Raw genomic sequence first — 22,334 nt, 5'->3', positions numbered from 1 at the left:
TGCGAAGGTTCACCTTGAAACTACACTATGTTTTCCTCCAACTATATTAAAAGTGTTTGTTTTATTTTTTCTAAAACTGTATACTAGGTGTAGGTACATAGGTACATAGATTTTTAGACTTTCTGTTAAATGGGGAATGCAGTGTGATGAAACACAGACTTTGGCTCTATGATGATGATTTCAGCCTATGAACTAAGTAGCTTTTGGAATACTGTTTTCTGCTTAAGTATAAATGCTGATTTATGAGGGATAAAACAATGGAAGACCTGTATCTTGCCTGTCGGAGTTAAAGAAGCATTTGGACTATGCTCTTAGTCATATGGTCTGAGTTTTGGGGTAGACCTGTGTCCACCAGGAGTTGGACTCGATGATCCTTGTGGGTCCCTTCCAACTTGGGATATTCTATGGTTCTTCTTCTTACATTTGAGACATTTATAGATCTTTTCTAATTAAAAAAGAACTTTAGTTTCTGAGGGTTTCCCTGAAGGGTTACAGTGCTGTTTATGTGTAGTAGTTTTTCTCCTTTATGTTCTTCAAACTTTACTGTACTTATCCATTTGAATGGATGAGTAGGAAGGTGAGTAGTTGAAACACTGACTAGTATTGGTGAATACATTTTTTTAAGTATGTCATCAGTACCCTTTCTATGCTAAGTTATGATACATTCTCAACATTTTTTTCTTTGTTTAGTTGTTTAAACGTCGAAATGTTTCTCTCCCGGGAAATGAAGAATCCATGGTAGAAAGTCCAATTCAGGATCCTGATGTCAGTTCTACTGTACCTATTCCAGAGGTAATTACTCTAGAATACATTTAGAATATTAGCTGTTCATGTGTTTAGTACTAGGCCTAAGGAGTCCTCCTTTCATTTCTAGGAAGAAGTTATTACAGTAGATATGGTGCAGATGATTTTCTCAGATGATCCTGATCAGCAACTCACAGCAACTCAGAAATTCAGAAAATTGCTTTCTAAAGGTACGTAAACATTGCTTTGTTTGTTTGTTTGTTTCTATGTTGTTATTATGAGTTTTAGTCATATAGAGTCAGTTAATGTGGTTTTGTTTCTCTTTTGAAGCTTCAGCAAACTATTTTAGTGTTGTTTATAGCAAAACAGTAACAAATCCATTCAAACATAATGGCTAAATACAAGAAGCTTCATTATTCTAATGTTAAACTTTTCAGGCAAAGTGACAAAAGCAAGGATGTTTTGATTAGTGTGTAGGGCAGTAACTGCTCACTAACATTACTTAGAGTGCTTGTCTCGGTGATTGAATTTCTGGTTCTAGTTCTTTATTTGAGGGTGTGAAAGTGATACGGCCTGTCAAAGAAGAGTGATAATTTTGTTGTTGTTGAAATGTAAGACATTAAATAGACCAGCAGTCTTTCATGCTGTTATTTGTACAGTCTGCTGTACAAGGGTAGGTTTGTTCATATAAAGTAGTATGTAACAGTAACTGTTCTGCTGATCTGAGTTCCTGATTGAAGGAACAGTGTTGTAACAAGCTACTAACATGCCAATGAGTAATTGTGTGTTACTATTATTATACACAATAGGGTGTTTACTGAATTATAGCACTTTATGGAGATGATCCAGCAGTCTTCTGAAGCCAAAAACTTAGTTCCTTCTTTTGACATTAAAATGATTGCTAAAAGTTTTGGTAAGAACTTCCTGAGAACCATATTCTTGCTTTGTGTTGTACTGAAAAAGTAATGTCTGTGGTCTCTTTCATGAGACTTACTCAAATATGTTTGTTTTTGTCATCTAGAACCTAATCCACCCATAGATGAAGTCATCCAAAAACCAGGAGTAGTACAGAGATTTGTGAAATTTCTAGAGAGGAATGAGAATTACACACTGCAGGTGAGTTTGACTGGTACTAATTTACGGTTTGGAATGGGATTAGAAACACCCAGAAGAGTTTCGGAAAGCATAACTAAATTATTTTTATATATCCAAGCTGTAAGGTTTAGTTGTCTGAAGTTTAATTAATGCCACTGAAATTGTGGCCCAACTCTTGTGAATTTCACAGTAGTCTTTAGGGTGATGTATTCAGCTGGCCAAATTCTTGAATGTGGAAAACAGTCTTTGTTCAAGAGAGCAGTGTACTGAGAGCATCAGCGTTGATGTGTGAGAGGAATCTGTTTTGTTCTGTGTTGGGTGTAGTGTAGTACCTTTTCTTTCATAAAAATTCAGCTGTAAAAATACATGAAACCAAAAGGCTAAACTCTTAGAAGAAAAATAAATAACGTGTGATAGGAGTAACTAGTAATTGCCTATTTCTGGTAGCCAACTAAATGGCACTTAGGCCTTGTGCTCATTGATATTAGAACAATTAATTCAACTGTATGTCGCATAAACAAAGGGAGTTTGTACCAGTCAGTAGAGATTTTCTTCTGTGAAAGCTACCATAATAGTAATAACTGCCTTTCAGTGGAAAGGAAAAAAATTGGAAAAGTCACGTCTGCAACTCATGTCAAACTGTTTTCAGTGATTTTTTATTTTTTTTTTGATGCTGAGTTGTTTGAGATGGTATTCTTTCTGCTACTCAACAGTTTGAAGCAGCTTGGGCTTTGACAAACATAGCTTCTGGAACTTTTCTACACACCAAAGTCGTAATTGAAACCGGAGCTGTTCCAATTTTTATTAAGTTGCTTAGTTCAGAACATGAGGATGTCCAGGAGCAGGTAACTGTTTCCTTTCAGTGTTTTATAGCTATAAAATTCATTTATGAATCTTTTTTTTGTCTGGTTAAAGAGGTCTTGAGTCCCATTTGACTATTGATCTGGCTCCAGAAAGATAGGAATTCACCTTCAGTGTATTTTTTCCCTCATGCTATTTTTTTCCTGTTTCTTTCAAGTCCCTTTGAACCTGTTTTTTATTTTACATTACCGAATACTTTGAAAAGCATCTCACTTCTCTCATGCTATTTATAGGCTGAGAGGATCTAAAACACCGAAATACGAAAAAATGTAGTAGAAAACAATGCTTGTGGATTTTTTGTTTCCATGCAGCTTAATTTCTTATATCCTTCTGCCTTATTGTTTTACAGTCTTTGTTAATCTTTTCTTTTTGCTTGTTTGTTTGTTTTTCTTTATTGTTGTGTTTAAGAGAGGCTGCAATTTACAGGCTTTTACTTAGTGTGGATTTGGAATGTTTGAAAATTTGAGAAAGTTAACGATTTAACTTTTTTTATTCCTTAAACATTGTGTGCAGCTTTGAGCCAGTTTTAGTACATCAGTGAATGCATAGTGAGCAAATGTAACTATTGAAAAGGGTTTATATATGTTTTTTATTGAAAAGCATCTAAATCAGTGTACTTTCATAATGGAAGACTTTTTCTTGAAAGTATAACTTCAAATGTAGATAACTTACGTTTTTTGTGAACTTACATGAAGTCATATATAAATCAGTAGTCTTCTGAAATGTTATAGGCTGATTGATTAATACTGCTGACTTTTATGATTCCATAGCATTTGCTCTAAAAAATACTTAGATTATGTGTAAATGATGATTTGCAAGCGTGTATAAACTCACTTGGATGCTTTACTTTTTAAGGCAGTATGGGCTCTTGGTAACATTGCTGGTGATAATGCAGAATGCAGAGACTTTGTTTTAAACTGTGGGATATTACCACCCCTCTTGGAGTAAGTATTTTAAGGTGTTACTGATATGGGTAATGGTAAACTTAAACCTTATTTGAAAAGACTATAATTTTTTTTTGCTAACTTGAGAATATTTCTCTTTTTGTTTTACTTCTATGAGCCTAACGTTTTGGATTATCTGAGCTTCATGTATATTTTTAATTCATCCATGGCTAGAAGCTTTCAAATATCTGCAAAAAGAGAATAGTTTTACATCGTGGGTATGAAGTTTCTCTGACGTGTGGAACTCTGATTCAGTGTTCTGGATATATAGACTGGGAGAGAGGTGGTTTAAGTCATACTTATATTTGAGCGATTCCATCTGGCTGTGCAGTAGGCTGTCCTCCCTGGCTTCCCTACTCTTGTCCAGTAGCTCCAAGCTCCAGTCTTGCTGTCCATTTGGCTGTTGAGATGAGCTGGGTGGACTAGTTGTTATATGAGCTGTGTTCAATCAGAAGATTTCACTAGGAATATTGTTCCAGCATTTACTGTGCACTTATAACAGGATGTAAAGGAGCTTCATCACAGGGGAAAAAAACCTTACCCAACACAAACACTGTTCAATTTATTCTTGCTTGAAATAGTAAACTGTTGTAAAACATTTGTAAAATAGCTTAAAATAATGTGATTATCTTCCTCAAGGACATAAGGGTTTAAAGATTTCAGACAATTTGGTATGTTTCTGAAAATGAACCTGATTTCTCAGGTATTGAATCTTTCACAGTCTATTCAGCAAAAACAGTAAAACATTAGTTTTTTAGATGATCTTTTAAGTTCTAATATTTTATGGACCCTTTTTAAAATTATTAATTTCATCTTCTGAATGAAAACATCAAAGTTAACTTGAAGGTGTGTTGTGTTTCCAGATTCCCTCTCTGAAAAGATTAAACGATTTACCATATGAGCAGTGCTTTGCTTTATATGCATATATACTTGATTTAGGAATGAGGTGTCCATGCAAAATATTCAGTCCCTTCTAAGAGAATACTTGTACCATGTGAGCTATGAAGAGAAACAAATTGAAACTAGTACCCAATAATAGGATTTTTTTTCCTGTTATGAGGCATTGTTGGTAATAATAGAAGAGAAAAAGACATAACTTTTTCAATGAAAAACGACTTTTTATTTATTTTTTAATTAATATTATTGCATCTCTTTGACAGACTCTTAACAAATTCAAATCGTCTTACAACAACTAGAAATGCGGTCTGGGCTCTCTCAAATCTCTGTAGAGGAAAGAATCCACCTCCAGACTTCAGTAAGGTATAATGAAGTACTCATTTCAAGAAATCAGAAAAATGAATATTTACACTTGTAATATTTTGTTAGACACAATCTTTGGATCTGGAGATAGACTTGATTTTATCTCTTTAATGTGATCACACAGTCTTGTCCGTCTCTTGTATCTGCACGTAATCATCTACTTTGACACCTGCACCTGACTAAGTAAAATCTCAGGATTTTAAGTAGTTTTTAAAAGCCTGAGATTTTACTTAGTCAGATGCAGGTAGTTATTCACTGGTATGAAATGATGGACAAGCAATACAGTGAGGACCAAACCCCTTTGAGCTGTGTTTTCTCCAGATCTTTTTAGAGGATGTGAGTTATAATTGAAGCTTTTTTTTATTAATTTTATGGTTGTTTAATAAGATGTGAGTTCATGCTGCAGAAATAAAGTTTTTCTTGTAGTCGGCAGAGCAGAAAATTGAATTAATTCAGACTACTATGATAGAGGTCATTTGCCGATATGCTCTCCCCTTCACTTCTACCTCTCTCCAGTTAGAAAGACAGTAATGTAAAGATTAGTAGGGGCATTAGCTTCTTATTTTGAGTATGAAATTAACTTCTGGTAGTGTTAATGACAATAAAAGATGGAATCGAACATTGGATATTATGGTAGATTAGGCCAATATTAAATAGTCATTAAAGGTAATTTGGAGAGAACGTGTTGAAACTTAGGGAATAGTGATTACTGTCATTGCTACTTAAAAATTCTTGGAGAGAGGTTAACAAGAAGGCAGATTTCTGATGTCAGTTAATCACCTCACTATTGCTCTACCCAATTTTTATATCTGAAAGTAGTGTTTTGTTCCAATAGCAAAAAAGCAAGGTTTCTTGCTGCTTAAACCATTTTAATGTTGTTGGAAAAAAGATACCCTGTAGGTAGCAGCTAGTAAGAATAACTTCAATAGCACCAGCTGGACATATAAAGGAGGCTGAATTGTATAACCAAGGCAAGATAAAGAATTAAATTCTTCAAAGAATGTGAGATTCCTCATCTGCACAGCTGAAACGTGTCAGGTTTCAGCTGGTAGTAAGATGGTCTGGTTTAGTTCACTCCATATGTTTGTGTGGAGGACATGAGGGTCAGAGCTAACAGTTGAAATGAGGTTAGCCATAGCTTGTTTGATTTATTCCAGTGAATGTTGATTTTACTCTGAGATTCTTTATGTTAAAACAGCTGTAAACTGGTTATTACAAATAACCTCTGGTACTTCTATATCAAAAAGCATTGTTACTGTGAATTTCTATTCTACAAGTGATTTTAAAAAGGATCAGTAATTCCTGGTCATCTAGTTACATGTGAAAGCAGATAGGTTTTATTTTAAGCTGTGCAATTACCTAAATACCTAATGTAGTATCTACGTAAGTAAGTAGTCTCTTAATAAAAACTTAGCCAATCCACCAATTTGAATTGGTTATCTCGTTTAATCAGGATATGTTTCACCTAGGTCCTAGTCTATTAATGAACTCGTGCTTTAGCAGTAAATAGTTTTGCACAGTTATTCCTTTTCAGAATGTTCTCTGAAAGATGAAAAATATAAAACACTGAATTTTGCAACATTTTTCTTTAACCTAGGTTGCTCCTTGCTTAAATGTTTTATCAAGACTGTTGTTTAGCAGTGACCCGGATGTATTAGCAGATGCTTGCTGGGCCCTCTCTTACCTTTCAGATGGACCCAATGATAAAATCCAAGCTGTTATTGATTCTGGAGTGTGTCGAAGATTGGTAGAGTTGCTGATGTAAGTCCCCTCTTCACCATTAACTGTCCTATAGTGCTGTTAATATTAAGGAATTCAAACTGAGTTTTGTTTTTTCACCTCAAGTTTGAATTTATTTCATGAGGCATAATGAGCTTGATTTCAGTCTGACACCTTTTCACTTGCTTGCTAGGTTGCTTGACTCCTGGAAATTTTGTCAGAAATTGAAAAATGAAAAATGCTTTCTCTAAAGTAGTCCTTTATATTTCTGAAAGAAAATAATTCTCCCACATAATTTCATTTATGTGGAAGAACAGAAAGGTGACAACTAAAGATGAAGCTTGAATTGTAATTAAATTTCTCAGCTCAAGTATTTTAATGTTATATTTTGTTTCCTTACCTTTCTAGGAGATGTAGTTGAAAGAGTTGTTGAACTCAAAAAGTCCAGAGGCAGACTTGTTCTGCTTTTGAACTGTTCCAGTATGTTTGTTTTATGGTTCATTATTTTCCTAGAAAGGGAGACTAAGTTCCTGTGTTCACATGGGGACTACGGAGTAGGTCAGAGATGGTAGTTCCCAACACTGACAGTTTAGCACAGTTCTCTGTGAAAAGCTCATTTCTACAGCTGTCAGGAGAGGGTGAGATTGCTTTCTCTTGTGTAGATGCTTTAGGACAACTGAAAAGGTTTCCTTCCCCCACACACCATATACTTGTGTGTGGGACTGGGGGCTTCAGATACTGGCTTCTAGGGTTATTGACTTATAAAAGGGGAAAGTTCTCTTACAAAAGAGGGCTGCTAAGTTTTAGTATACACCTTCCGTGGATGATGCAGGTTCCACTATTGTATTCAATAATATTTAAGCTGGGTGAAGTGAGTCTGGTGGGCAGATAGATTACTCTGTTATGTCGTTCCATAGAGATGCCCTTTCTTTGAATCAGCATTTGGTTTATATTTCTTAAACTTGGTTAAATAGGATGAAATAATGCTGTTTTCTCCATAACTAAAAATTTAGTACCTGAAGTAAATGTTCGTTCACTGAAAATCCAAAATTGTACTGCAGCACTTGGTAATACCAAGCAATATTTCTCTCCAGGCATAATGATTACAAGGTGGTATCCCCTGCATTAAGAGCAGTTGGAAATATTGTTACTGGAGATGATATCCAAACACAGGTAAGACTAGTTCATTAAAGAAAAATGAGTCGGCAGGAAGAAAAATGGTTAAAAATCTTTGTATAAATTATTTTTTAAAAAGTTTGCAATAAAATACACACCTAATACAGCTATTTGTGTGCATCAGTGAAGGAAGCTCTGTCCAAATCTATGCTGTTAATTTGGCAGTCAGTTTGGACTGGTATTTTAATCATTAAATTACTGCAAGAATGAACATTTTGTTACAGCGCTGTGTGTAGTAGATTACTTCATTCCTGTATGCAACATTGAATGCTGATTTCCGTTAATAAGGAAAGTAACTTTTTTCCCTTAGTTGGGATTCAATTGTCTATTCTAATTCCCTTTTTCAAGTATTCAAATGCAAAGTTCTCATTTTTTGTAAGCAATACTCGTACTTGATTTGTCCATGAATTTGTATGTATGATATATGATATCTATTTATATGATAGACCAACTGATGCAAGTTGTCATAAAGGTTTATTTTTTAATCTTAAAAAATGGAATTGAGTTTGAAGCTATGCATGAAAATTACAAAGGTTCTGTTTTGAAGAAAATTGTGCTTAAAAAGGCTTATAGTACTGGAGTAGGGAGGAAATAATGAAATCAGTTAATTACATAATTTACTGTAAGCAATTTGGGAGTAGATTTCACTAAGGACTTAAATAGAAAATATCTGTTGCTTTAAAAACAAGTGAGCGAACAACTGAACAAATTAGATTTACAGTTCTCAGTGGTGTAAAAATTCATACTCTAGTCTTAAGCTCTTATTGTAGCCTTCCTGTCTTTATTCTTCTGGTGTTAACTTAGTTCAGGGCAGATTCTTTCAAGATATCTAAAGAATTGGATTGTCTATTCAAACACTACAGTATGTATTGAGCATTTTAATTTGCATGATGTTATCTTTCATATTTCTTAGTAGTGTAGATGTGTTGCAAAATACGCTTCTTTCGAAGTTACCTGTAAGTTGATCTTTTTATATGTGCATATACATATATATACATACAAAACAATTTTCAATTCTCAAATTGTTTTAGGTGATTCTAAACTGCTCTGCGTTACCCTGTCTCTTGCACTTGCTTAGTAGTCCCAAGGAATCTATTCGGAAAGAAGCATGCTGGACTGTTTCTAATATTACTGCAGGAAATAGAGCTCAGATTCAGGTATAGCTTGTATATTAGTAATTTGGGTGGGTTTGTTTTCATTTTACCAGTTCACTTAATTTTCTTTCACAAGGAGAAATGAATAGATAACACATTGACTATATTATTTGTTTTAATCCTAATTGTCTATAATTTTGTGTAACTTTTAAATGTTTTCTTTTTAATTTTGAATTAAAGTTACAGGCAACTTCACAAAATAATCCTTTGAAAACAGCTGTCATGATTTATACTAGATAAACTAATTAATTTCTCTCAAAGGGATGTGGTTGATGCTTATAAAGCAAACGAATGGATACTTAACATATGGTGTTAGACTTGCTATCAACAGTTGCTATTTTTCCCTGTGAGTGCATCATCTAATGGTGTATTCTCTTTAATTTTGTCTTAATAATTTCTCTTTAATTTTTTCTCTTTAATTTTCTCTTTAATAATTGTGCATCGTAATCTACCTGTTATTAAAGTAATAAGCAATTTTTCTTTTAAAAAAATTGAAACATTTCACTGGACTAGTTTGTACAAAAGGACAATTCTACCAATTCCACCAATTTGGAAACGTTGAGCATTTGTCTAAAATTGGACGATGTCATCAGTACTGAATTACCTGTGGTTAACTATGAAATCCTGACTGTTTCTCCAGGTGTCTGGAATTTTCTGGAAAAAAAGGTTCTGTTTGACAAAAACGAGAAATCAGAATTGGAGTACATTTCAGTATGATTTTTTTTTAATCTCCTTGAATTAGAGATGAAAATGTTAGTTCTTGATGTCAGTTAAAATGCTATACAGTCTCCGGTTACAGAAGTGGTCTTTTCTATGGAGATGACAAACCTGAATAAAATGGCCAAAGTGAACTTTTGCTGAGATCAAGTGAGGCTTGATCTCCAATTCAAAAACTCAGATTTAGAGCTTATGTCACATGATTTTTCAACAGGTCTGTCCAGTAAAAAGGTCATCAACTGTTCGACAAAGAGAAAACAAATTGCAATGTTAGAATAGTTAGAATTTCGGTATAGCATTTCTAGTTAGCGTGGCGCCTTCTAACAAAACAATGTTTCCTTTGCTATGAAGAGGCATTACTGACTTCTGTAGTGAGGGTATTAATCTTGCCCTGTGTATACTCAATCTTTATTAATTATTATTAAACATCCTCATTTCATCTCTTAGGCTGTTATAGATGCAAATATTTTTCCAATATTGATTGAAATTCTTCAGAAAGCTGAATTTCGCACCAGAAAAGAAGCAGCATGGGCCATAACTAACGCAACATCAGGAGGAACCCCTGAACAGATTAGGTAAGATTGTGTACGTTGCTGTATTTTTCTGCCTAAGTACCTTTTCTGAGGCATTTTTTTCTGCAATTGAATCCTAAAAAACAAGAGCCAGAAAAACCTGGAAACAACTAATTTCTTGAAGCTCTGTGTACATTGACAATCACCTAGAAGCTCAGAAAGATAAGTAGAGTATATGCAGTAGAATTGATCAATTGACTGAAGCTGTTTGAGTTCAGGAGTATTATGCCTAAAGCCTTCATGAAGTTATTTTCTAGAGTTTATATTATGCTGTCAGACACAATTTCAACAGTTAATGAACAATTTCAGTGTTTGGAAATGGAAAGCCTTGGGAGAGTTGTTTAGAAAACTTGTGCAGTTGGATTGCATCTCTCCATGGAGAAGCTTCAGCAATTTTAGTGGTTTCTTTGTGCACTCTAAAGTCACTGTCAAAGTTACTTTAAAGCAGATATCTAACTTTTTCCAAAATGGAGTTTAATTAAAATTCTACTGTCAGTGGCTATTTAAAAATACTACAAAGAGTGGATTTTTTCAATAACTAGAAGAAAATGCTCAGTAGTTTCTCAGAATACCATTAACATACTAACCGATTTGAATCAGTAGTTGATAAAACAGATTTTGAAATGACAATATAAAATATTAAAACTTAAAAGCCTGAAAGTCCAGTTAGGAATATGCATGTTAAATTTTTCTATTAGGATAAAGTAGAATATTAATTGTATTTCAGATTAAATTTTTATAAATTTTTGGTTTTAGTCTTTTTTTTTTTTTTTGATAAAATGATAACCAATGTGTGCGATAGTGGCATATCAGAATAAAAGTACTGGTTTATCAGTCCTCCTTTCCCCACGTCCCCTAACACCTTCTGTTTTTCTGCTGTTCTAAAGATATTTGGTAGCACTAGGTTGTACCAAGCCTCTTTGTGACCTCCTGACTGTGATGGATTCAAAAATAGTACAGGTGGCTTTGAATGGACTTGAAAATATTCTGCGTCTTGGAGAGCAGGAGTCTAAGCAAAATGGAATGGGCATTAATCCTTATTGTGCCCTTATAGAGGAAGCATATGGTAAGAAATTACTTACTGTAAAACTGCACACCTAAATTTCTATATTTCGGGTTCTAAATCCCTTGTGAACCATTTTGAAATTTTTAGGTGAGTTTAATGTAATATTTCATTTTTTAAGCATAAGTGGACATTAAATGGTTAAAAAAATAACAGCATGGTGGGAAAAGTGATTAAATGCAGAAAACGTTAAGATGTTTTTGTCTGCAGTCAGTTTCTGAAATGTACCTTGAGAGAAACGTTCTCAGAAATATTTAACAAACAGGTAGGTTTTCTAGTCTATTGGAACCATGGTTTGCAAAAACTATCACCCAATCCTAAAATATAGTTTAGTATATAATCCCGTCTGGTACAGTTACATTACCAATAGGGATGCAAGATCAAAGTTTGTTTTACTTCTTCACAGAGTCAACAACTTTTTAGTATAGTAAATATCAGTAATAGCAAGAATCCACTTCAGATGATAAAATTAATAAGTTTCTGGTTATTTGTGAAAGTACCTTGTTCTGTTTTTTTGTTGTTTTGTTGTGTTTTTTTTTAAGACTTGTGGAATTAAACTGCATATTAAAAGCAGATTATCAAAACTAAAATTACGTTTGCAGAATTTCATGACTGGATACTGCTGATTTAACAAAATTTTTTTAAAACTGGCTCATAATGAATCCAGCATTATTTATGGAGGCTTATCTTTTTGTAGTTTCTGACAAGAAAAGAATTGGCAGGTGTTTGTGTTTCAGTCAACTAGAACTGTTATTAGCTGATGCTATGTTACATCTGATACATCTAGATAGTACTAATTTTTCTGCAAAGTAGCCATTAAATCTGAATTCCCTGTTAAGGAGTTGTATTTCTAAAATCGTGCATACCTAGAGAACATACTTTTGCAATCTAATGTGTAAGAGGAGTAAGTATTGGAGAGTTTAAAGGAATTTATTCTTGTCAAGATCTTGAGTCTGTTCAAAATTTCACCTACTGAATGTCTAGTTCCTTTTTTTTGTTTTTAGTTGAGTAGAGAACTGAAGCTGTAGAGTAGAGCAAGTTCAGTAGGGCAAACACCTGATGACATCACCCTTATTTCTTTGTCCTCTATCATCATTGGAAAGGTTTCTTACAAGCTCTTCCAAATCCAACATAAATGAAAACTGAGTTATCTTAAACAGCTAAAAAGGAGTTCTGAGTGCTAACCTAACTCACCTCCAGGCACTTAACTCTGCCAGCAGAGCAGAGGTTATTCCCTCCAGCTTGCAAATGATAAGCCTTTGGAAAGGTAGCATCTTCAAATCATAGAACTAAATTTGAAAAAAAGTAACAGGCTGTGCCCAGAGACGCTCCATAACAGGAGACAGAATTTAGAGTTGTGGAAAACTGCAGGAGTAAAGAAAATAAATAGGGATTTTGGAAATTGCTACAGGAAGCAGTTGTATGTTATCCTGACTCCCTACTTTGCTTTCTTTGTACCTAAGGAATGTTTCTTTATAGATACAGTAGCTGCCTTCTCAGCTTAACTGCTACTCATTTAGTATAGTTTTAAAAACTATTTTGAACAGCAGAAGGTGCTGCAGAGAATTAAACCTAGAAATATATGGGTTAAGAAATTCAGTTACTTATCCATTAGGATCATTTGGCATGGAAGAAAAGGCATATTAGTTGTCAGAAAGAATGGAGAGAGAGGAAAAAAGCAATTGTGTGTGAAGATCATTGATTTTGAATGAATTCAGATGGTTTGGGGTTGCCTTCTTATTTTAATGTGAGGACCACCACTAAGTTTTCATACTTATATTAGCCTTTGAATTCATTATTCTTCTGAAGCAATTAGATTTTGAAAATGTTTTGTTTTGAATTTAGGACTTGATAAAATTGAATTTCTTCAGAGGCATGAAAACCAAGAAATCTACCAAAAGGCTTTTGAACTCATAGAGCATTACTTTGGTGTTGAAGAAGAGGATTCCAGTATTGCACCTCAGGTGGATGAAAGTCAACAGCAGTTTGTTTTCCAACAGCAGGAGGCTCCAATGGAGGGATTTCAGCTGTAAACTATTAAAGTGAAGAGAAGCATAAAATGTAAACATTTGTAGGTTTTTGTTTATTTGTTTTTTTTCTAGAGGTCTTTTCTTTATGGCCAAAGTTAGAGAAGTTGAGTATGTTTTGCAGAAATAGATGAGGAAAGCAGCTCATGCACTTTTATATATTGTTAGATACAACTGTTCTTTGTTTTGTATTTGTGTTTTTTTTCATTCTCGTATGTACAGAAAACAACTGTGAGTAATGTCTAAAGTAAAGCATTAAATGTGATTTAACAAGAACTGTTAAGCTAAGACTCGGTAGGATTTTAGGCAGTGGTTCTGAATTTTTCATGTAGTCTCAAACTGCATATCAGCAATACAGTTACTGACAGTTGCATTTTTGGCAGTAGGCTTGACTTGCCCAGTCTATCAAATCTACCTCTTCTATTGAAGCAAAAACTTTGCTTCAGAACTAAGGCATGAAATAAAGATGAGCTTTTAAGAAGCTGAATTGGAATGTGAAAAATATTTATTTAAATTGTGAAACTTCATACATTATTTACTTTACAACACACTGTTGGAATTTATTTATAAAATGTATTTAAAGACATAATAGATATATATATAATGCTAATTACACAATATAACAAACATATTCCAGAATCATTTGGGAAGAGGACTGTTTCAGAGGTTTCCAAATTGGAATCAGCAGAGAGCTTGCTTGTCATTTGATGCTTGCTCTGTAACTAAAGCTGCTAAATGGCGTTAGAAGTCAGCCACAAATACAGTACTTTGCTGTGAAAGCAGTTGCTGTAGTTACCGCAAGAATGCTGCAATTATGAATGACAGAGATGGTCATTTGCAAAGTTGGAAATACAAAGCAGATGGTTTACAGCAGTCTCCTGCCAAACACGACTTTAGTTTGAGAAATGTTACAATGTTTGCCTTTCTAGTAACAGTAGCTTCTTAAAAGTTGAGACAGTAGGTGTTACGTTTTTGACCAAATACTGCTACTGCCACTTGAATTGTTCTTTCAGTTAGCTAACTCGGTTTTCTTTTGGTAAGAATAGAAATACTGCAGTGAAGAATGAACAGAGAATCACTCCAGCTGAATGAAAACTTGTTGTACTGTAAATAGCATTAGGTATGTGGACACCAAAACTAACTAGAAGTTACTGTATTCTAAATATTTAGGCTCTACAATACACAGTGTTTGCTGTTTAAACACTAAAAGAAACAAAATTCTAATATCCACATCAACGGTTTTGAATACAGAAAAATGTATGCTGTGCTTGGACTTGCATATAGTGTTTCTGGAATATTAGTAGTATGTCTCATTTGAAGAAATGAATTCTTTGGGTTAACTAAAGTATGTTTCTTTACCTGTAATTAATGTATTAACATCGAACTCCTGGGTTAAGTGAAATCTTTGGCATATGGCAGCATTTCATACTTCATAAAAAGCTGCAATTTAAACACCAAATTACTTATCCCATGGCACTGTGCTTGTCACTAAACAGTATCTTAATGCACTGAAAAATACAGGTTCAAGGTGGTATCACTTACCATACCATTTTATATTTAGAATTTTTGTATGTGCAAGTTAAAATTCTAAGATGTTTCACTTTGATGTTACAGCAATATATACTATATTGTATTTGAATGTGGGACTTGAAGTGGATTTTTTAAGATTAATGGTCAGTTTTGACTAAGATGTAACTGGCAGGAAAGAAACCTCTTTTTGAAGTCTTTTTACTGGAATTTAGAGGTGTAAGAAGAGTGTATATAAGGAGTGCTGTTACTTTACGAACTCTGGATAATGAGATATTTTAGCAAATGACACTTTAAACCTAGATTTGTACAGCATACAACAATTTTGAGTAGTGTAATAATACTGAGTACAGCTGCCAAATTTTCAGATGTTAGGTGATTGTATTTGTGCCCTTTTTACTCTTAGAGTTTTAGGATTTCATATACTGACCTTCCTTCCCCCCATTGGTTCAAAGTACAGGGTAGTGATCATGGAAGTCTACCAGGATTACTAGTAAGTGCTAAATTCCAATGTTCTTCTAGTGTTTAAAAAAATTATTCAGGTAACAGGGTATTCCATTGTGTCTAACAAACTTGTTTTGATAATGTTACATAACCAGCTGTGCCTGCTTTTATTTGGAGGACCCTGTAAACATTACATTTATAAGCCCCTCTAACTTAAACCAAATCTGAACTATAAAGATCTTGATTAAAAGACTTGAAAATTTAAGGAGGGGATATATAAAGTATTATATTTGTTTTGAAAGAATGTCTTCAGTCTTGTGGATATATTAATCTGTGAACAGTTAGTGACTGCACTTTATGCATTTAGAAAAATATATTTCATGCCTCTGATATATTTAAGTGTAATAGTTTAAAAGGGAACTAAAATTGATGGACTTTGGCTAATAAAACCATAAATTAAACTCAACACTTGCTTTACCCTGAAGTTAAATATATATATATCATTAGTTATTCCTTAAACTATAAAATACAAGATGGCCTTTCCTGTTTTATCATTGGATTTATTTCATGTTTTGTTTAAAAGCACATTAATTAACAGTATAAAGCCAGAGATGATGTCTTACGGACAGCTCTGGTGTAGTCATTTGCACGTAGGGGTGTGAACGTGGTGATGTTGCCTAAGCAGATGAAAACACGGGAGGCAGGGGAGTATTTTGGCATTTTATGATGTACTGAAGTGCCCCATTATTTACGAAGTCTGTTTCAAAATCCACGGTTTTGGTTTGGGGGGTCTTGGTATTAAAAGGGTACCACTTGTTCTGCTTAAATGTGAATACCAGCTAGCTAATCTATGCAACTATGCAAAGCATAAGATTTTTTTTTCAGTTCCCTACTCTTGATACACTGAATCATATCTAATTTCTTCATCATTGCACTTTTGTCTGAGGACTGGTTCATACAGCTTTTTAATTTTCTAGTATTTGCTTTAAACACTGTTGCTAGCAGCAATCAGAAAAGTAATAATGTTGGCACAAAAATAAGTTAGCTGTAGAACAAGTTTGCAACTGGAAAATATTTATTGTCGGGTCTGTCTTTTTAAAAAAAAAGATGCACTATTGTCTTTATGATTATTCCTCAGTTGGTTTAAAGTTATGAAATTTTACAACTGAGGATTTTTGTAATAGGTCTACCAATTGATATGTAAAGCTTAACTTTGACCTCAAGAGTTCACTGAAATTTCAAATGAGATATTTCAGTTACTTACAGCACAAGGTCTTCATATAATGTGTAGAAACCAAAATACCTGTATTAACTTCAGATAGTAATAGTGCATCTTTAAATTCAGGCCAAAGGCCCATTACTGTAACAAAACACATATGAGTAGTATGCAATATTATGGAATGTTAAATCTCCAAATACCATACAGAAAACAATAAAACCTATTTTGCAGAAGCTTATTGTATTTATTTAGTGTTTTAATTAATGCGGCTTCTTAAACTAGAAAACACAAATGCCATTTTGAATACAACACTGAGTCAAATGAATTCAAAATGGCTGTTTTCTGCACTGTAAAGCTATGTACTACCACCAGACAAAACTTTTTGGTTAGATATTTACAAAACATATTTAAACATATACTTGTATGAGTCACAGCCCTGTCTTCACATGCAGAACTGACCACTTGGGGGAATTCTCATGAATTTTGTAAGGACTTGAGAAATCGTGGAATTACCAGTCTGTTTCCCTTGCCCTCACTTGCCCAAACCTCCCGTCAGTATATAAAATCTGAAATATTCTGGCTGATGAATTTGTTATGTACTTAAAATTGCATGCCTTGGTTTTACAATGTCAGTACTTTCATAGAATGGCTTGGATTGGAAGGGACCTCAGAGGTCATCTAGTTCCCACCCCCTTTCCATGGGCAGGGATGCCACCCACTACGTCAGGTTGCCCAGGGCCTCATCCAACGTGGCCTTGAACACCTCCAGGGATGGGGCATCCACAGCTTCTCTGGGCAACCTGCTCCAGTGCCTCACCATGCTCTGAAGAATTTCCTCCTAGTCTCTGATCTAAATCTCCCCTATTTTAGTTTAAATCCATTCCCCCTCATCCTATCATTAGCCAACTGAGCAAAGAGTTTTTGTAAGTCCCTTTCAAGTACTGAAAGGTTGCAATAAGATCCCCACGAAGCCTTCTCTTCTGTAGAGCTGGGGCTGTCCAGCCTCAGCCTTTCTATGTAGAAGAGAACTGCTTGGTCTTTGCTGTATTTAACCTTTCACTCAAAAATACAACTAATCTTTCAGTAAGGAACTTTAATCTGTGTAACAGAGCTCAAAATCAAGCCTGAAAGAAGGGTTTTAGGGCAGATAGTGAGATAGTGGAAACTTGGCAAGCCCCTTACCTTCCATTCTCAGGAAACTACCTCATCTCCTTTGAAATTAATTACTGGTTTTAATCATATGCAACAAGTATGTACAGTGTCTTTTATAAAGACCTCAATTTCTTTCTGTGATCTTGTAACTACTATTGTTAGCTCCAGTGTGTGCAATGCTGTAGTTGCCCATTTATTGGTGAAATCCCTAACCGTTCTTGGTGACAGTTAACTTTGCTCCTTCAAGAACATTTGGCACCTCACGTAAAGTTACTTCGTCTTTGACTCTGCTGCTAGCGCAGCCTCTTTCCGCCACTTGGCCTTCTTTGCCAAATTCCAGCTTGTTAAGGACTCATGACGTGCAGCAGCCTGCAGAAGGAAAACACCTCCTGAAGAGTAATGTTATGAATAACATCACACAGGGAAAGCTATCAAATCTCAGGAAACACCACCCACTTACTGCTTTATTTCCAGGGTAACAGGAACGTTATCCGAGACTATGGCAGCTGTAAGTTGCTGCTCTTTGAATTTTCTCCATTAACTTCTCACTGAATTACATAATTTCTAAATATGCTACATGTTAGCTAGCTAGCCATATACTCACCTTTTTTGCTGAAGCAATCACTGCAAAACAGGCAACAATGGAAAGGCCAATCATGATGTAACAAGCTTTAACTCGAGCTTTGTTCCTTGCCCTGTCTAGCATCTCTGGCCTGCAATTAAAGTTTTTGAATTGAATCATTAAAAAAAAAAAATGAAGCATCACTCAAGACATCATGAACATCACCACTGCAGAGTAAAAAATAGCTTGTAAAGCAAGCATCTTTATATTGCTATAGTGTTTAGTTTTTTGTTTTGTGCCACCCAAGAGCTTTGTATTTTGTGACCCTAATCAATTTCCAATGGAAAAACAACATTTAGTGCATTTAGGAACATTTTCAGCTGGAAAAAAATAATAATAAAGGTTTACTAGTGTAGTAAATATTTGCACTTAAATACTTGGGCTAATAGTACCAGAAATCCTACCTTAAGATCTATATAAATATAGTGAAATGTGAGGGGGTGTGGGGGAGTATCTATTTTAATCTGATAGAAGAATATATGTGGCGCTAACAAAAAATGATGAAAGCAAGTTCCTTGATTATCCAAAATAATCTTTATAAATGCATTGCTGTCATACCTAACCTGTTGAGATGTCATCCTGTACACTGTAGGTTAGGGACTTTACGTACTTAGATATGTGATTACAGCAGAGTCTGTGTTGCTCCGATCTAGAATTTTTAGTGAGTTCTTTAAAAAAGCCACTGCTTTATTGTTTAAAGTCGGCAGCTGATTAAATTTAAAATTAATAAAGATTAATTTTCCTCGTCATCAAAGGCAAAAGTAATGAAATCTGCCCTTGCTTTTGGCTGTAGTTGCTGTAAGAGAGGCATTCTGCAGCCCAGCAAGCTCAGCTGGTGCAGCTCCCATTCGCATGGTTTTCGGTTCCGAGAAGTAGGCTGCGTGCTGCTGAGCAGCAGGAGTGCAGGACATCTCCATATCACTACAGTCCTCACAAGACTTTCAGCTAAGCCATCTCCTGAGCCAGGCGTTGTATTTGGGAGTCCTGTTTTTAGGATGTTCCATTATAATACTGGCTGTGCACTATTTTCATATTTTCTTAAATTGACTTTATATATGCATATATCCATTACTTCTCTCAAAGGCTTAATGGAATGGTGGAGGGCAAGTCATGAGCAGCTATGCCACACTACCCCCGTGTCCAACAACACACACACACATTATGCATGGCAGGTTTCTTGTTGATAACTAACAGTACCTGCGGTTTTAAGTCACCGCTTTCGTGGTGTACAGTGGAAAACACAACCTCTTTAAAACAAACCGCACTACAGATCAGTGCATAAAACCATTAATCTAGAATCCATTTGTAAGAACAAAAGCAAAACTGTAAATGTTATTAGTCTGGCTTATTAACTAATCATATTTCATAGTACACTAATTGAAAATCTTCTGAAGCAGATTTTCACTTTCTCCTTGCTTTCTGCCTCTGCTTTAAGGAAAGCAGACCTTATTATCGTCTCTAATTGCCCATTAGGGCCTGTGTTACTCAACCCTTCATCAAGACTTTGGTCAAACCTGTGAAGTCCTAACAGCTCTTTGCTGTTGTTTTAAATATTTTGACCAAGGGCTGCAGATTTGAGCCTTAGTACTAAATATCTTCAGCTGCTAGATTTTGTTCACAGGTAACAGTACCTTGCAATTCTTTATTGACTGTTAAAGCAGTGACACTGTTCAGCTTCAGTGTCATAAAATTAGCTTCTTTTAGAATATTATGATGATTTCTAAAAAGATGTTGCTTGTGCAGAAAACAGAAAGTGGTGAGGCCAGAAGCAAGTGATTTGTTTGCATGTGTGTGGATCAGCAGAGGCACGTGCCTTTAAAAACACCTCTCCAAGATTTCAATTGTCCAACCACTCAAAGCTTTTATAGCTGCCTGAACCTTTCCCTAAGGGGAGACTGTCGGATAAACACAGAGCAAAAGATGTGGGATCCTCTAGAAAGCTGCTGCCCAGCTTGGGAAACAGCAGCATTGCTGTCGGGAACAAACAGTAAGAGGAACAGCTAGAGGATGCACTTGCTGCTCTGCACGGCTCTGTATGCTGCTTGTGCTGAACCTACCACCCTAGGCAGGGACATACTGTGATGACAAAAAGCCGTGTCCCAGAGAGAAACACCATTGTACCTACCACAGCCTAAGAAAAAGGCGGTGGCTGGCATTGCAGGGGTTTCATACCTTCCCTTGGGGAACAGTAACTTCCACCAAGATGAGGTAAGAAGCAGGTCAACGCAAGGCGAAGACTACATCGAGTACTTGGTTTTCCTTGGATTTGCCTTGGGGAGGAAGGGATGTTTTTCTCATAACCTCTGTATCTATTTTTTTTTCCTCAAATTCTTCTTCAAGCTATAATAAATTCTGATTTGGTTGATGTAATCATTCTGGGACTGTCAGCTCCCTTTGAGCCGTTCATGGGAGCTATAAACAGAACATAGTTTACCAATAACTTCCTTCTCTGGTTACACATTAGGGATAAACAAAATAAACAAGATGTTTTATACACACACACACACACATTGTCTACATAAACATACACATGCACACACACACACACACACACATATATGACCAAGGCTATCTACCCACGATCCAATTCTTAATCATAGGCTATGAGATCTCCAATAAGGGATGCTTTTTCTTTCTAACCTATAACCTGCACAGGAAACTCTTCTGCCCTCTAATTTGTTTCAAAGTTTTCGGTGTTGAAGCTACCGGCTGGTTCAAACCCCTCAGAAAAGCTTCGGCTCAGGCACACCCCACCTCTTTCCCTTCGGCTCAGCAGGACCGTGCCGGCACACTTACGGGATCCTTGGAGGAATCTCTTCTTCCGTCTTGAAGCGGCCGGTCCAGAGGAGGATTTTTCTGTCGAACTTGGAGGGTTTGTAACTCGCAACCACCTTGTGAGCCTGCTCAGCTTGGAGAAGAGAAACAAACAGCCCATGGCACCGAGCGAGCCTGTCACGGGTGGGAAGGGAACCCCCTCTTCCAGCCCGTACCGGTCGCTGGGGGAATCAGGCCGGGGGACTCAGACCCCAGCGGGCGTCTCTGGGGCTCTCCGTCGCCCTTCCACCTCACCTCTGGGCACCCGGGCCGGGAGGCGAACAGAGGCGAAGCCCCGAGCTGCCTCGCCCCCCACCGTCCCCATCCCGCCTGGGAGCCCCGGGCTGACCCCGGCCCCCCGCGGCAGCCCTGCCCTTACCGCGGCCGGCTCCGGGTCCCCGGGCGGGCCCCCCTCCGGTGGCAGCCGCCGCTCCCCGCGTGGCGGCCGGGCGGGTCGGCGGGGCCGGCAGCAGCCGCCCGGGGCGGAGGCACGGCGGGAGCATGGCCGGGCCTGGCTCCGCACGGCGGGCACGGACACGGACGCGGACACCGCCACGGCCCAGGCCCCGCCTTGAGGGGCCGCCGGGGAAGCCGTCCCCCGAGGGGGGCCGCGGGCAGCCCGCTGACAGGGGCGGCCCCTCGCGCCTCGAAGCCGGCCCCGAGAAGCCGCCTCTCGCCTCGCCTCGCCAGCTCCCGCCCGGCGCTGCTCTGGAAGCGTCGAGATGAAAAGCACGCGAAAAGGGAGCCCCGGGGCAGCCGGCTTCGGGCCTCGGCGCAGGGCGGGCCCGGGTCCCTCAACACCGACCTGCGCCCATCACCACCTCCGGGTGGTCCCGTCACTGCCCCCGGGGGGGTCCCAGGGGTCCCAGACCCCACACGACACGCTCTAATGCTTATTTCAGTGGGAAAAGGGGGTTTTGTTCCTGCGTTGTGTGCGTTTGGGGGTTTGGTTATGTATGTATTTGCTTTTGAGTCCTGGTCAGAGTTAACCTTTATTTCAAATAAAGACCAAAAATATCATACAGGAAAATAAACAAGCAAACAACCCCAACAAATATTGAAAGAAAGACAAAAAGTCGTAAAGAATACGTACTTAGTAAGCAGCCTGTGCCGGTGCGATACAGGTGAGGTAACGCAGTGTCTCAAGGGAAGTGTTTCAAACAGCAAATCCTTTTACCTCGGTCAACCCAAGCCAGAACCCCTGTAGCTTCACGGTGATTATTG

General features: G+C 36.9%; 2 protein-coding genes across 2 annotated transcripts in view; one reads left to right on the top strand and one right to left on the bottom strand.

Annotated features, from left to right (window-relative positions):
• The window catches only part of KPNA5 (karyopherin subunit alpha 5), a 20,687-nt gene extending 3,932 nt beyond the window's left edge, over window positions 1–16,755 (top strand). Inside the window, exons 3-14 of the mRNA XM_080588118.1 lie at window positions 691–792; window positions 875–974; window positions 1,766–1,860; window positions 2,553–2,684; window positions 3,556–3,644; window positions 4,805–4,904; window positions 6,502–6,665; window positions 7,718–7,796; window positions 8,831–8,956; window positions 10,118–10,245; window positions 11,130–11,308; window positions 13,151–16,755. Coding sequence (XP_080444244.1) covers window positions 691–792; window positions 875–974; window positions 1,766–1,860; window positions 2,553–2,684; window positions 3,556–3,644; window positions 4,805–4,904; window positions 6,502–6,665; window positions 7,718–7,796; window positions 8,831–8,956; window positions 10,118–10,245; window positions 11,130–11,308; window positions 13,151–13,338 — 1,482 coding nt within the window. The 3' untranslated portion in view covers window positions 13,339–16,755. The remainder of the gene's footprint in view (window positions 1–690; window positions 793–874; window positions 975–1,765; window positions 1,861–2,552; window positions 2,685–3,555; window positions 3,645–4,804; window positions 4,905–6,501; window positions 6,666–7,717; window positions 7,797–8,830; window positions 8,957–10,117; window positions 10,246–11,129; window positions 11,309–13,150) is intronic.
• Window positions 13,820–22,334, bottom strand: FAM162B (family with sequence similarity 162 member B). The gene is made up of 4 exons (XM_080588131.1): window positions 21,490–22,334; window positions 21,093–21,204; window positions 18,279–18,387; window positions 13,820–18,043 (listed from the first exon to the last, which is right to left on the bottom strand). Exons 1-4 carry the CDS (start codon window positions 21,611–21,613, stop codon window positions 17,945–17,947), a joined length of 444 nt encoding a protein of 147 aa, XP_080444257.1. The 5' UTR covers window positions 21,614–22,334; the 3' UTR covers window positions 13,820–17,944.

Source organism: Anser brachyrhynchus (genome assembly GCF_964034855.1).
Source record: "Anser brachyrhynchus genome assembly, chromosome: 3".
Classification (NCBI taxonomy): Eukaryota; Metazoa; Chordata; class Aves; order Anseriformes; family Anatidae; genus Anser; species Anser brachyrhynchus.
The sequence above is the reverse complement of the archived record's forward strand: the minus strand, read 5'-3'. Positions and strand labels throughout refer to the sequence as shown.